The sequence below is a fragment of the Propithecus coquereli genome, unplaced genomic scaffold (genome assembly GCF_000956105.1).
Source record: "Propithecus coquereli isolate 6110/MARCELLA unplaced genomic scaffold, Pcoq_1.0 Scaffold328, whole genome shotgun sequence".
Lineage (NCBI taxonomy): Eukaryota > Metazoa > Chordata > Mammalia > Primates > Indriidae > Propithecus > Propithecus coquereli.
In genome coordinates this window covers 227,642-244,424 of record NW_012148930.1, presented here as the reverse complement: position 1 = coordinate 244,424, position 16,783 = coordinate 227,642, and the positions used below count along the sequence as shown (strand labels likewise).

The 16,783-nt window shown below is 37.9% G+C and overlaps 1 protein-coding gene across 1 annotated transcript in view; it reads left to right on the top strand.

The window, feature by feature from the left end:
- CAMSAP2 (calmodulin regulated spectrin-associated protein family, member 2) overlaps window positions 1–16,783 on the top strand; it is an 87,932-nt gene that overhangs the window by 38,667 nt on the left and 32,482 nt on the right. The window contains exons 3-4 of the mRNA XM_012650449.1: window positions 13,990–14,151; window positions 16,407–16,490. Coding sequence (XP_012505903.1) covers window positions 13,990–14,151; window positions 16,407–16,490 — 246 coding nt within the window. The remainder of the gene's footprint in view (window positions 1–13,989; window positions 14,152–16,406; window positions 16,491–16,783) is intronic.

Genomic DNA, 16,783 nt, shown 5'->3' with positions numbered 1-16,783 from the left:
GTCAGGGAAGACCTATCTAGAGAGTTGAAATTTGAACTGATACCTAAATGCCAAAAGGAACCAGCAGGTGATGATCTGGGAAAAGAACATTCTAGGCAAAAGTAACAGCAAGGCCCTGATTGTAGGAGTGTGGTATGTTTCAGGAACTGATAGAAGGCCACTGAGTTTGGTCGTGAGCAAGGCTGATACGGAGAGTGATACGGCATCTGGTTAGAGAAAACAATCGTAGCCACAGCAGGTGGAGCTCTGTAGGCCACGATTAGAAGTTCACATTTTATTTTGATTGTACAAGGAAGTCATGGAGAATTTTAAACAGGGCAATGAGTTGATCTGGTTTACTTTTTTAAAGTTCCTTCAGGTTGCTTTGTAGACAATGGCTATGGGGATAAAGGTGAGAATGGGGATGGGGTAAGGCACCTGGGGAGTCAGGATGCATTTTGGGCATAAGTTTGAAATGTCCTCTAGATACCAAGCAAGCAGCTGGATATATGAGTCTGAAATGTAGACGTCCTATGTAGCGATTTAAATTTGGGATTCATCAACATTTAGAGCCCATGGGACTGAATGAAAGCACTTAGGAAGAGAATGTGGATAGAGAATCACTAAATGCCATTATGGTCATTTTAGTATAATAGAAATGCTTCATTTTTCATAAATGTCAGTATTTTAATACAGTAATATTACAGTAAAACAAAATGATTCAGAAAAAGACTAAATGACAAGTATGTGGCCTTTAGTAAGTACAGAGTGCTTATATCAATATAAAATCACTACTCGCATGGTAAAGCAGGGAGTCAACACAATTAATAATCCAGATGAGGACATTTAAAAGCTTCTTTCTTATACCAAAAAGTTTTGCCAAGCTCATTCTTTTAATTAAAAAAGTTAGTTGTCCTAGGAGTTGAAAATGCATAGATTTAGGTGTTATAATCATAGTATTTGGTCAGGGAGCTCAGGAATAGTCAATTGTTATTTGACCCAGCCTTCAGGTTGCTTTGTGGAGAAATCCTTGAGAGAGATCTATGCAGAGAAAAGGCAAAGGAAGATAAAACATTTTAGTGTTAGCTCAGGTTTTGTTCCAACTCTTGATGCAGAAATCTGGTAAGCTAAACCAGACCAAGTAAAAGGGCTCTTTTTGTCCTAAGCTGGATTGGCCTAGAACCAAGTAGTCATAAGATGTCCTTTATTTTCCTATAACAACCAAACGTGGAACTTCTTATTTTAATAGAGTCAATGGTCATCCTGCCTGATTCAGAGGGAAAAGAACCTGAGGGTAAGAGAGAGAGAAATCTGGGCAGGGTTGCATGTAGGGAAGAGAGGAGAAGATAGAGAACTGGTCATTGGTGGATAAAGTGGGAAGAAGTTGGGTGAGAAAAAGGAAGAGAGAGGGGCAGTGAGAAAGGAAGGAAAGGAAGGTGCTAGAATGGGGAGGAGAAGACAGTTTCCAGGCAGGTGCTGGCTCAAGGCCCTTTACTTGGAAGATCTTTAAAGGAGAGAGAGAACTCAGGATTTTTCAGAGCTTCTCTTAATGTCTTATTTATTTGTCATAAGGAAGAGAGAACGAGAGAAGGATGACCAGCCTTTCTTCCTGAGAGGTCAGGTCCTGGGCTCAGGATATTACAGCCACATGGGCAGATGGCAAAGAAGAGGTCACTCAGTGCTGACCTTTAACTTCCTAGAATATACCAACCCTCCAAAACGTGGGGCCCAATCTGTGTTTTAGAGTCTATTTCTTATCGGTGTTTCTCCTTCCTAGGCATGGAGTAATTCCTAGGGTGGGGTGATTAGAAGAGAGAAAGTATTTCCTTCCCCTTGAGCCAAACTTGTGATGAAAAGGATTTAGATTTTTGGTTTTTTGTCTATATGATAAAGCTTCAGAAAAATACAAAATTATTTGAAGGAAGTATGGTGGAAGATCTTGTGTAATAATCTGAAAAATAACAGAATACTGCATTTATCTCTATTAAGCCTTTTCTTCCTCCCTGATAAATGAGAGAAAAATGGTACTGATACACTAAAAAGTACTAAACAACTTTTATCTCTTTAAGCTTTATTTTTTTAACGTCTAGAAGTCATTTTTAGAAAAGGTGGATGCCTGTAGATTTTAGCTTGGTTTTTTTGTTTGTTGGTTTTGATTTTTGAGACAGGGTCTTACTATGTTGCCCAAGGCTGGTCTGTAACTCCTGGGCTCAAGGGATCCTCCTGCCTTAGCCTCCCAAGTAGCTGGGACTACAGGTGAACACCATCATGCCCTCAGCTTATTTTTATGTAATGGAATCAAGGTGAAATTCCTCAAATCAAGTTTTTTTTTTTTTTTTGGAGACAAGAGTCTTGCTATGTTGCCTGGGCTAGAGTACAGTCGTGTCATCATAGCTCACTGCACCTCAAACTCCTGGGCTCAAGCAATCCTCCTTGCCTCAGCCTCCCAAGTAGCTGGGACTACAGGTGTGCACCACCATGCCCAGCTAATTTTTTTTATTTTTAGTGGAGATGGGTCCTGCTCTTATTCAGCCTGGTCTTGACCTCCCGACTTCAAGCGATCCTCCTGCCTCGGTCTCTCAGAGTGCTAGGATTACAAGCACGAGCCACCATGCCTGGCTACAAATCAGGTTTTTAATAGGAAAATTAAAGTGTACTTTACAGCTGTTCCACCAGCCAAGGCTAACCAAAAATGTACATTTTATATAGAACCAGTTCCACGAAGACAGGGCCATGTTAGTCATGTTTGTCTTTGTACCCAGTGTCTGGCTCAGAGATGATGTTGAATCAGTGAATGAATAAAAGATATTAGTGACTATTTTAGTTAAGAATTAAATGTATTTTGAAGAAGAAAGTCATTCAGAATTATTACTGAGAAAGTGGTGGAAGTTCTTTGTTTTGTTTTTGCTCCTACAGATTTGAATAGAGTGAACTGTAATTATTGAAATGCATATTTATTGAGCTTCAAGAATTAGGTGTTCTGGGGAAAGCTTTTGAACTGGAGTTTATAAGAGAATCTAATTAAATTATTAGATTGTTAGTCTTCTACTTTATCATCTTAACATATAAGTAACATATAAGTATCTACTTTCAAATACTCATGGGAAAAAAGAATGTGGACTTTCAGTTTCAGTTAGCCAATGGTCATTTGACTTTCCTTTCTACCTTTGCTTTTTGTGTATATCTGTGTTGTTTAAATTTTAACAATTAATTAATACTGTTTAATATATAATACCTGCATTTTTGCCCCTTTGTTTTCATGAAGTGAAGCATGGTGAGATGTAAATACTATAAATCTATTAATACCAAGGATGTATTTTAGAAACTAAATGCAATTTCAGTAGATTTTAGGTTGTTCATTACATAGTTGCATTGGTTGATCTAGAAATCTTTTAATTATATAAGTTAATTCAGAATTTTAATTTGCATTGGCTTAAAGCCATTTGTGCAAGAGCCAATAAAATCCAGAGAGTAGCTGGTGACCTATTTGTTAGCAAATTGGTAAATTAGGCAGAGAGACCTGAGGTGGAGTCAGGGCTGGAGGAGCCATGGGAAACCATGGAGTTAAAGGTAAGGAGGGTGCCTGGGAAAGCTTCATAATCATCTTTCCATATTAATGGATATAGATCCACACTATCATTTTTGAAGGCTGCACAATATTCTGTGATATGAAAATACTACAGTTTATTTGGCCAGTCCCTTGTTGGTGGATGTTTAGGACCTCTCCATGCCAAAAGGTTTTTAATCACAACAATGACATGATCAGAGTTCCAGTTTTAAAAGATAAAAATAGACTCTGTAACCTAGACTAAGCAAATTGGGTATATATTAATATTCGAGTAACCTTTATTGAAATAGAAAAAAGAGGAGAGGAGGGAATTGGAGTGGGGAAAATGGCCATGGTATAGTGCACAGATAATAAATTCAGTCTGGGACGGGTTTAAATTTAAGATGCCTTCAGGACACCCAGAAGGAGATACCCAGTGAGATGTGGCTGGAGATAGAGATTGGGGAATCAGCTGAGTAGTAATGGTTAGTTGAAGCCACGGAAGTTGGGATGCTCAGGGAGGGCATGTTTTAAAGTGAAAAAGAGAAGGCCAGGGATAGAACTGTTAGAAGCACAAATACTTCAGTAATGCACAGAAAATACTGTGGAGAACAGTCAAAGGTAGAGGATGTAAAGAACTGAATAACTATCAGTAGTATCAGAATCTTCTTGTTCTATGTAAGACCCATTTTCTTTTGACTTTTTTTCCATTTTGCTAATTGATTTTGTACCGTAGACGGGGAAAATATTTTAACAATCTGTTTAGTAACTATAGAACATTATATATTAGGAGTGAGCTCATTTTCTGTAATTTTGAAATAAAAAAATTTTTTTTAATTTCAAATGATAAGGCAGACAAGTTCAGAAATTCTTTGGATATTTTGACATTTTATCAGTTGTAATACTCTGCATTGGTAGCATTTGTCCTTTCCATTAATAGTTTATGCCATGCCATCAGTTTCTATGTAACTAAAAGAATATAAGAATATTACTGGAGAAAGGCTGAAAATGCAAGGAAAACCATTTTTTTAGTCTTTTTGTTAAACAGCATTATTATTGATAAATATTAGCATTATTTATTCAATCGTTAATATGTACAATTAGAAATTAGGTTTAAATAATGTCAATAGTTAATGATTCATTACAAATTAGTGTTTTAAAGGATTTATATATGATATAGTCTACCAAAATTAGAGGCCGTGTTTTATGTGGGCAGTACTTGTCAACTATTTGAAAAATCGGTGCTGTTAAGGTGTTACCAACTGAGAGAGTTAAAAACTCGATAGTCTTTTGGATCCCATTATGTATTTCTGCATCTTAGTTAGAGTTAACAGAGTGGAGATTTGATAGTTTTTTTTGTGGGTAGGAGCATTTCTTGGGAATTATGTCATGCTCAGAGTTCATTTTTTGCTTAATTTGGGGACAAAGAAAACAACTGCTTTGTGGCTAAATAGCATCCATTCTAGTATACTGGTTCATGTATTCACACTCCTTTCTAGTAAGCATAAGTTCTTATTCCTCCTAGATCTACAACTCTACTTTTCTTATAGCTATAGCTTTCTGGGCTCTGGCCAGTGTCTATGTGTACAGGCCATGAGGCTGTGAGTTAGGTAAAGTTTCGATCTCTTAATTCCACCTCTAGGGCACATTAGTCTGGGAATCGCTTGCCAGCAGGCATTGGTCTGGAAAGAAATGGGTGACTTCTAGATACTTTGTAGATTGGAAGAAAGATATTCATTCTTCTTACTGTGCTGTTTGGGTATCTGCCATAGATAGTTATGCTTAAATTTGGTGAAACTCCCTGCTGGTATTCAACTGTAAACTGGATGGCTAGTTACCAAGGGGGACGTCATGACCTTCTTTTTTCTCTTTCTCATGCACAGTGCTTGGGAAAGGGAGCCTGACTGGGTGGTAGAGGCAACCCTTGTGTGTTTCAGTTTCTTTTTTCTTTTGATAAAACTAGTGCTGCCTGGCACATTTTTTATACACACCCAGCTGAAAGAAATTTGCTGACAAACTTTTTTCAGGGATCTTTTTGAGTATTAACTGGAACTTTTGCTGATGGTGATTTTTATATGATAAAGTATATTTCAGTTAATTTTATGTAACTTGTTTTAGATTTTGAGATTTGAAGCACAGTTTTTGGCTCAGGATCAAATATGCCTGGAAAACGTTCAAATCTGGAAAGCTATGAAACACAACATACTTTGAAGTACGACATATGTGACTGGTTAAAATATACTAGGAAGGTCATATTGGTTAGCAAATGAAAGAACACAGCTATCATTTTACATTGTTGGCGTAAGGGAGCAGCAATTACGTTGAGTGGTGGTGGACAAGCCTGAGCTGCCATATATAAACCGTCATAAAAATAAATCTTGCCCAGGTCACTACGGTTAGGACATTTGGAAAATACATATGTTCTGTACCTAAATCTTGATTTGTTGGATATAATCATCTACGTTAGTGGGTTTTTCATAAAGCCCATATTTTATGATCTTGATGGTTATTGTTTTTTCCAGCTCATCTGTCTTTGGTTCATTGGCAACTCCATTATTAGTTGGTGAGGCACATGAAGGGTGATACTATAGAAGTCGCCTAATTTAATTCCTTAAAGTTTAATTAATATAACATCTGTTTGGGGAAAGTATAAAATAAGTGATTATGATAAAGTTTAAAGATTAGATTTTATTTATTATGTTATAAAACTATTCTGTAGGCTAATCTCATAGCCATATAGTATATAATGCCTTAAGTAAAAAAATACAATATAGATCTTTATATTACTGAGAAATTTTTAGAGCACTTTGATATACATCTGTTTGATGTCTCGTGTGGTGAGAAATCAAGTATTATCCCACATTTAACAGATGAAGAAGATAAGGCCCAGTGAAATCAATTGACTTCTTAAAGTCAGAGCTTTCTTTTTCAAAATCGACTATTAAGGCATTATTTACATAAAATAAAACATACCTATTTAAAGTAGTTTGATCAGTTTTGACAAATGTATGCACTCATCTAAATACCTCTCCAGTCAAGATATAGAACATTATCACCCCCAAAATGCCTTTTTTTAGTCAGTCCTCCCCCCACTTCAGGCGTCTGTTAATCTCATTTCTGTCATTATAGATTAGTTTACCTGTTCTAGAATTTTATACAGATAAAAGCATAATGTGCAAACTCTTTTTTTTCTGCAAGCACAAAAATGAGGTTTATTGAGGAGAGAAAGAGGATTATAGGCAAGAGCAAGATGTAGATTTACAGAGCATGATACATCGCGACAGTTGACAACCAGACACATCGTCGCAGCAAAGGGAGAGGAAGGGGAAGGGGCAGGAAAAAAAGGGCTATGAACTCTTTTTACTGGATTCTTTTGCTCATATTTTTGAGATTCATCCATGTTGTTATGTGTAGTTTATTCCTTTTCATTGCTAAGTAGTATTCTATGAATACCGAACTTGTTTGTTTATTCCTTCACCTATTGATGGATGTTGATGTTGTTTCCAGTTTTTGTCGTATTATAAACAAAGCAGTTATGAACATCTTTGTGTAGACATGTATTTTCATTTCTCTTGAGTAAATACCTAGGTTTTGAATTGGTGCGCCATAGGTAAGTGTACGTTTAACTTTTAAGAAGTTGTCTCACAGGTCACTGAGGCTCTGTTCATTTTTTCTTTTCAGGCTTTCTTCTTTTTGTGCTTTGGTTAGATAGCTCTCTTCCCATGTCTTCAAGTTCACTTCTGTGCCTCGTCTCCTGTTAGGCTCATCCAGTGAATCTTTCATTTCTGATAGTCTATTTTTAAGCTCCAGAAATTCCATTTGTTTCTCTTTTTTTATAACTTACATTTCTGTCAATATGTTCATGTTTTATCATATTGGTTCAAAGTTCTTAGTCTGTTTTCTGCTGCTTATAACAGAATAGTTGAAGCTAAGTAATTTATAAAGAAAAGGGATTTATTTCCTATAGCTGTGGAGGCTGAGAAGCCAAGGTTGAGGGGCCACATCTTGTGAGAGCCTTCTTGCTTGTGGGGACTGTGAAGAGCCCCAAGGTGGCACAGGGTATCACATAGTGAGGGGGCTGAGTGTGCTAATGTGCTGGCTTCCTCTTCTTACAAAGCCACCAGTTCCACTCCCATAATGTCCCATTAATCTATTTTATAAAGCCACCAGTTCCACTCCCATAATATCCCATTAATCCATTAATCCATGAATGGATTAATCCATCAGGCAGGCAGAGCCCTTGTGATGCAGTCACCTCCTAAAGGCGCCACCTCTCAATACTGCCACTTTAGGAATTAAGTTTCAAGGTACGTTTTGGAGAGGACAAATACTCAAACAATAGAAGTCTTTGTGTGGTAATTCCATCATCTCCATCATTTCTGATTCCTCTCCTAATTATGAGACATTTTTCTGCTTCTTGTGTCTAGTAATTTTCTATTTAATGCTAGACATTATAACTGTCAGACTTTTGAGTGTCTGAATTTTTTTCCCCCTTTTAAAAAGTTTTGAATTTTGTGAAATTTTTCTTGAATCTGTAATTATTTTAAAACAAAACGTTAAAAAAACTTTTGAATTTTGTTTTTGTTGGCATCTTAGTTACTTGCTCTTTTAGTCCATTTGGTTTACTACAGCAAATTACCATAGTCTGGGTAGCATATAAACAACAGAAATTTGTTTCTCAGAGATCTAGAAGCTGAGAGATTCAAGATCAAGGTCCCAGCAGATTTGTTGCCCAGCGAGGGCCTGCTTTTTCATAACTGGTGCCTTTGGCTGTGTCCCACATGGTAGAAGGGGCAAGATAGCTCTCTGGGTCCTCTTTTATAAGGCTCCAATCCCAACTGCCCTTATGATCTAATCACCTTCCAAAGGACCTACCCCCTGATACCACGATCTTGAGGGTTAGGTTTCCAACATATGTATTTCAGGGGGACACATTCAGATCATAGCACTTGGAAATCAGTTTGAGCTTGATCCTTTTGGGACTTGTTTTTTAGCTTTATTAGTGTGGCTCTAGAGTAACCTTCACTCTAGGGCTATTTTAAGCCTACTACTAAGGTCTGACCCTTCCATAGTTCCTAGTAGATACCCTGGATATTCAGTGTGATCTTTCTCTTATTGCTGGTTGGAGCCCAAGGAAACTCAGGGAGTTATTCCTCCTATAGCTCCTTTTAGTTGTCCTTTCCCTGATCGTTGTTTTGGCCCAGGCTTGTGGAGTCTCACCTTGTTCTTGTGCAGGTTTGTATTCTGCCACTGTGGACCCCATACCGATTTCTCTGCATGGCCTCCTCCTCTCTGGTACTCTGCCCTGCAAGTTTCAGCTGCTTCTCCAAATCCCTGTCCTGTCTCTTCAATTTAGTGAGATAGCCATGCAGAGGGTTCCCACTCCCTTTCTTTTTAAAATTTTTATTTATTATTATTTTTTCTGCCCAATATGATTTGCAGGAACCTTCTCCCTTTCAGTATTTCATACAGTGCCTTTCGTCAGAAAGCTGAGGTGGCTGTAAGGCCCTCACTTGTTTCCTTTCTCTCAGGGATCACATCCCCATGTTGTGTATGGTCCAACGTCTGAAAATAGTTGTTTTATATGTTTTGTCCAGTTTTTGAGTTGTTTATGGCAGGAAGGCAAGTCTGATACTAGTTACTGCTTTCATGGTCAGAGTGGTTGTGTTTTAGATAACAACAGGTGTGTCTATAGAATTCTAAGTGCAGGCACTGTCCTATGCCGTTTACATTTATTCATTTATTTAATCCCTAACAATTCTTTGAGGTCTGTAGTACTATTTTATAAATGAGGAAAATAAGGTACAGAGATAGTAAATTTACTGTCCTGAGTCACAGGGAAGATCACTGGTAGAGCCAAGCTTTGCCCTAGGCAGGGAGACTCCAGAGCCTACTCACTCAGCCTGTCCTCTGTGTTGCCTCCATGCCTCGGAGCTTTAGACCTGGAGGATCCATCGGGGGATGTGGTATCCGGGGCTAACTAGGTCAGGTGAAATGTCTAAACGAAACTGGTCAGAAGAGATCTGATCCAAGATGTGAGTGTGAATCGTAATTGACAAGTGGAGCCAAATGTCGAGGGAGTAGTATCAGATAGAAGGCTTGAGAAGATAAGGATAGACTATTAGCAGGAGACAAAGCAAAGTCAGGGATCATTGGCAAGTGCAAGGCAGGATGAGACAAAATGGTCAGTACAAGTAAAGCTGTTGGGAGCTGGTTTCTTCGTGGTTTTAATATTCATTCCTTCATTTCGCCCTGCTCTGTGTTAGGCCCTGGGTAAGCTGAACAAGGACACTTTGCGTCAAGTATGTTTTCTGGAGTGAGATGAGTATGCGAAGAGCGCACAACATAGTAGACAGGAGAGAAACATGAATGACTCAGCATGAGATAGTGGTAACTGCCGTGAAAAAAAAAAGCATGATTTGTTAGAGAATAATTAGGGTGGGAGGCAGGCACAATCTTTAGGGAAGATCTTTCTGAGGAAATGGTATTTTGGATGGGACTAGAAAAAAGAAACAAGCTAGGCATGCAAAGAAGTGAGGGCAGGGCCGTTCAGTCAGAGGAACCAGCAAGTGCAAAACTCCTAGGCAGGAACAGGCTTGTCATAATTTAGGAACAGAAAACATAGCATGGGGCTAGCAAATTGGTTAGACGAACCTGTCTAAGATCCCAGAGGTAGGCAGGGACCACATTGTGTCACATATAATGACTGGTGATAAGATTTTTTTTTTTTTTTTTTGAGACAGAATCTAGCTCTGTCACCCTGGTATAATGCCGTGTTGTCAGCCTAGCTATAGCAACCTCAAACTCCTGGGCTCAAACGATCCTCCTGCCTCAGCCTCCCAGGCAGCTGGGACTAAAGGCACCTGCCTGTAGAGAGAGGGAGAGAGAGGATATCAAACATTATTATAGTATGGTGTTCTATTTTTCCTGTTTCTGTTCTGTTCCCTTCCTGTTTCTTACATACATATAAACCAACCTTTTTGACACCAGGACTGGTTTCGTGCAAGACAGCTTTTCCACGGATGGCAACGGGGGCCTTGGGGAAGGGGGCGAGGTGAGGGATGACCATGCTCAACGCTTGGCTCCATCTTGGATCATGCGACTCTCAGGAGGAGCACGCAACCTGGATCCCTCGCGTGCACAGTTTCACAGTTTGCAGTGGGCTTCCTGCTCCTGTGCAGGTCTAATGCCGTTGCAGATCTGATGAGGGTGTGTGTGTGGAGGGGAGCGGGGCTGGGGCAGTGATGCTAGCCATGGGGAGTGGCTGTGGGTGCAGGTGGGGCTTTGCACATTTGCCGGCCCACCCCTCACCTCCTGCTGTGTGACCCAGTTCCTGGCAGGCCACAGACCACGGCATATAAATATATATATATATATTTATACACACACACATACATATCTCATTAATATAGTATGGCGTCCTGATTTTTCCACCCAATTTTATATTATACACATTTCCCCTATCAATAAATAGTTTAATATATCATAAATTACTCATGGTTGGATGTTTACATGTTTCCTTTTTGCTGTATAGTGCTATAATGATTATTTTCATTCATATATCTCTTTTCCCCTCTATCATATACCTGTAGAACAAATTGCCAAGAGAAGGAGTCTTAAGAGTACGTGAATGGTTTTATGGCTCTTGAAATGTTTTCCCACATTTTTGTCCCAAAGCGTTGTGCTTTTTAATGCTATTAAATACTGACTTACTAAGAGCTTTCACCCATAAAACACTGTCTAGGAACAAAGGTGTGAAAAGACAGGATTCCTGCTCTTTAGAGCTACTACAGAGGATGTATAAAGACAAATGACTAGAGTGAAAGGATATGACACTTTGAGTCTGAAGGAAGAACTGGGTTATCTGACAGTACCGGTCTGGAAAAGACTTCTTAGAGGAGGTAGAATATGATAATATCATTTTAATTTGAAATACTGATGCTTATTTTTTTCTTGCACATTATGTCTCTATCATTTCCAAAACATATTTTTTTCCCTTTGCAACTAAATGATTTAACTCCTGCCCAACCACAAGATACAGTAGAAAGAGCACGCAAGTTTGGATAAACTGCTTGATTGTCTGAACTTCAGTTTCCTTACATATAAAATGTAAATGATACTTTGTTCAGAGAGTTCTGAGGATTATAGAAGGTTTATTTTATCTATTATCTCTAACCGTATTTCAAAAAATATTTGAAATGAAAGAGTTCATTAACAAAGCACTTAGGACAGTATCTGGCACATAAGTTAGACTTAATAAGTAGGAGTCACCATTGATTTTACGATTGCCAAAATTAAGCATTTTGCTTCAGACAAAGCATCTCCCTTGCTATGAATACTGCTAAGTTTTCTAGAGGCTGGACCCACTACCCCTGCTAGTTGCCAGGTACCGTGTTAGATGTAGGGAGTAGGAAGATAACTAAGATAATGTCCTTGCCCTGAAGAGTCTTATTGTCCACGTAGAGAAATAGAGTTGTATGCAGGTGACTATATACTGGTGAGATAAATCAGTGGTTTTCAACCCTGGCTGCTCAGTAATATCATCTGGGGAGCTGTTTGTGCTTGATCTTAGCCAAAAGGCCGAGAAGCCATAGGATGGGGAGCCGTTTAAACACACCCCAGTGCCTATGCCCTATTTTAGATAATTAATTCAGAATTGCATGCAAGCATAAACTGCATTCTATAGGAACGTGTACTTGTTCATAGGAAGAATGAGTCATTTTGATTGGAAAGAGAATTGGAAAAAGCTTCACAGTGAGGGTAACATTCAAACCAATGGCATGACTTGGTCTATATTGTAAGGACAGCAGTAACAAGCCAGGGCACAGAAGCTTGAAAACCAGCAACAGATTTGAGGAACAGCAGTCTTACGCGGCTGTTTTGAAAGGAGTATAGATTGGAGAAGGAAATGGTAGGTTATAAGGCTAGCCTGGTAAGTACAAACCAGCTAATAAGATAGAGCTTTACCCCTGTTAAGTAAGGAGTAAGGAGTTCAGACTTTATGTAGAACATGAGATACACTTTATGAAAGAAAGATGCTATCTCTGATTTGGAAAAAACCACTAGTCCCTAGTTTATTACATGTTCAAAAATAAATTCCAGATGTATTTAAAGTAATAGAAAAAATAGAGGACAGTATTTCTATATTCTTTGGGTGGAGAAAGACCTTTGTAAACTGGTATAAACTCCGAAGCCATAAAGGAGAACATTGAGATGGACAGATTTTGCCAAGTAAATATTTAAAACTCTGCAGCAAAAGACATACTAAAGTTGAAAGTCCAAAGACAAACTAGGAAAAAATATTTGCTACCTGAATGACAGAGGGCTAATGTACCTAATATATAATGAGCTCTTACAAATCAATTAAGAAAGATGAACATCCCAAAGGGAAGAATAGGCAAAAGGTATGAGCAGGCAGTTTTCCAAAGAAGAAATACAGATGGTTGCTAAGACACATTCAAGATGCTTATCCTCAGTAATAATCAGAGAACTGCAAGTTAAACAAGAGTGGGGTCTTTTAACTTTTCATACTGATAAAGATAAAGTGAATAATATCTAATGTTGGCAAAAATGTGGAGAAACAGGCATGCTGATAACATTCTTGGTGGGAGATAAAGTCGGTATAACCTTTCTAGAGAGCAGATTAGTGGTTATCTATCAAAACTTGTGGTTGCTCTTAGACCCAGTAGCCCCAAAACAAAGAATTATCCCTGGAGAAATGCAATGTTGTAGCATTGTTTGTATTGCCAAACAATGTAAATGCGTACCTGTTTGATGGGCATTAATCTTTTTTGTAAGAATACATACCAAACTGAAAATATTGCTGGGGGGGGGGCACTTTCTACTTTATGTACTTGGTAATATTGGGGATTTTTTTAAAGAACCACCATATGACAGTTTGTATATTGGGGGGAAAAAGCCAAAGGAAAGACTAGAAGTCCTGTCCTGGATGAATTAAATGAGCAACAAGCTGGAGGCAGGAAAATCAATTAAAGAATTTTTTTGCCTTGTTCAGGTGTGAGAAATGTTTATGGTCTGAATTGGAACTGTGGCAATCAGAACAAGGAAGAGGATAGATTTGAGAGACATTTTAGGAGTAGAATCTGTAAACTTTTATAATACTATGTGGATTTGAAGAATGAGAAAGATCATAAAAAATGATTCTGAAGTTTGTAAATTGTATTGCTGTGTAAATGATTATGACACTATCAAATAGGAAAAACAGGAAAAAGAGCATCTTTGAAATAGAAGATAATGAGCATCTTAAACTCGATCCTCTATAAATTTGAGTAACAAATCAGTTTGGTTCAGTTAGCTCATCTTTAGCATGTTTTCTTACCGTAGCCTGTCTTCTATAGTTATTAATTCTACTGCTGCTTGTTAGGAGATGTTATTAACATTTCAAAATATATAAACAGCAATTTCTAAGCTATTTTTAAACTATTTTTGTTTTATATTTTCAGAGTGCACATTTGGCCATGATTGATACTCTCATGATGGCGTACACTGTAGAAATGGTCAGCATAGAAAAAGTAATTGCATGTGCTCAACAGTATTCGGCTTTTTTCCAAGCCACGGATCTGCCCTATGATATCGAGGATGCTGTCATGTACTGGATAAACAAGGTAGGACTATGCTCACTTGAGTAAAAATGAGCCTCATAACCGGAAAACGTGAATTCTAAATTATACATTGTCACTTCATTACTCTTTATTTTAAATCAAAGTGCAAGCTGAAGTTGTACAATTTACGTAAATTTTTTGATTTTAAGAAACTGTTAAAATGATGAAAATAGATTTCTATATATTCAGTAATCTCTATAATTGCATTTAGTAATGATTAATCTAGTTCATATCAGATCGTTACAAAATTCAAAGAGAACACTCAGCATAGTGAACTATACACAGTGGATACTCAGTAAATATTTTTTTGAATCCAAGAATGAAATAATTTTCTCACATTTCCAATTAGAGGATTCTTAGGTTTGCTTGAGTAAGTTGCACAAGATCATATTCTTTGTGGATTCCTGCTCTTGGAAATTTTGGAGGGACTGTGATTTCTACTTTAAAGATGCTTAAATTGTCAATTATCACTCCCTTTGCTAATTTAGGTAGTTAATACTCTGACCCTGGACTTCCTTTATTTCTTCTTCTTTAGTGATCTTTTCTCCCCACTCCTCCTCAGCTATAGAGAATCATGGTCACATCCTAGACCTATTCATCTTCAGAAACTATGCAACTTTCACATCCCATTGCAAACTTCCCATTCTCGAACAATTCCTCCTATTCTTCTAACTCACTTGCTTTAAAGGCCCCTACCATTAAAAATGTTCAACTTCATCATGACTTCCAAACCATTCACCTATTAACTTCTCACAGTATCACTTGACTTCACATTTGTCCTTTTTTGAACTTAGATTTTTACAATTACCATCAGTTCTTCTGTCTCCTCTTCCCTCCTTGTTACTCATCTGCTAATAGCTCAGATGGTTGAGCTCAGTTACCCTTCTTACCTCTGACCTCCACCTATAGAGGTAAATGTTGCTGGAGAAATTTATACAGGGAAGCTGGTTTCACTTTAAATTCATAAGCACAAAGTTCAGAGGGACACTCGGCCATTCACTGCCAGTCCGACAAGTGTGTCCCTAAGAAGTTTGCTTTTCCACTCTTCAGGATGACTATTTCATCTTTTTTCCTCTAATCCTCAGACCTTCTGTAACTCGTTCCCTATTGCTCTCAGCTGACTACTGTTAGCTAACTTTGCCTCATCCTTTTTTGAGACCAGAGATGGGAAGCCAGTAGGTGGGAATGATCTCCTTTTCGTACTACCCAAGCTGTACACCTTTCTGCATCAGCACACATTGCCCCTTTTTTCCCACTGTTAGAATGGAGGAAGTTTCCTCCTTCCCATCAAAGGTGAGTTCCCCAATACTTGTTGCTCTGGAAGTCTTTCTTCCTTTTTTCGTGATTGTTAGTCCTCTGTTTCCGTTCTTCGCACATTTTAACGTGCATAAGAATCACTTGGGGCCTTAGTATGTTTTCTTTTGCTTATAACAGAATACCTGAAATTGGGTAATTTATAAAGAAAAAGAATTTATTTCTTGTAGTTATGGAGGCTGAGAAGTCCACGGTCAAGGGGCCACATCTGGTGAGGGCCTTCTTGCTGGTGGGGACTGTGCAGAGTTCTGAGGCAGCGCAGGGCATCAGGTGGCGAGGGAGGCTGAGCGCACTAGCTCAGGTCTGTCTTCCTCTTACAAGGCCAGCAGTGATGGCCCATCAATCCATGGATTGTGTCTGCCCACATCACCCAATCACCTCTTAAAGGCCCCACCTCAGTACTGCCACCCTGGGGATTAAGTTTCAGCATGAATTTCAGAGGGGACAAACATTCAAACTCTAGCACCTGAGAACCTATTAAAATGCAGGATCTGACTCTGCAGGTCTAGAGTGGAGCTGGACATGTCTGTGAAATCACAGCTCAACTTGATGCACAGAGTTTTCTATTGATAATAAAAACATTAATTCTAAGATAAATGATTTTCATTTACTAGTTCCAAAATAGATTGTAAGATTTTTACTTAAAATAGTATTATTTTGCTTCCTAAGTGTTAAAACTGACATTATCGAGTAACATTTTTTCTCTAGCACTCCAGTAAGTTCCTGACATATAGTAGGTGCTGAACTGTTTGATAAATTAATGAATTAATTCTAGAATATCAAATAAAGCACTTGTAAACTATATTTTTCTGGTTGTGAAAATAAATTTTACTTGAGTGGCACTGAAATTTGACATCAGGGATCTGACTATAGGTATTTTAGGTGTGTAATATTTTATCATTATATTCGAATATAAATTCAAACTAATATTTTTATATTTTAAGGTAAATGAACATTTGAAAGATATAATGGAACAAGAACAAAAATTGAAAGAACATCACACAGTTGAAGCTCCAGGAGGTCAAAAGGTATATATTTCAAAGACAAAAGGGTTCCTTTATGAGACTGTATATATGTTTACATATATGCACTAATTGGGGAAATGTTAATAATTGTGTTTATTAAATTTTTTTTTGGTGTAAGTGTACCCTCAAAAGCCATGCCATAAACACTAAGTAAATACAAGTACAAAATGAAAGTTAATTGGCTGATGGTGTTTGTGAAAAACTTGTTAATGACTAGAACTCAAGTTTTGAGGTTCTTTTGGTGAATATAACAGTTTGCCTTTCTTTGGTAAAATGTATGAAACAACAAGAAAACA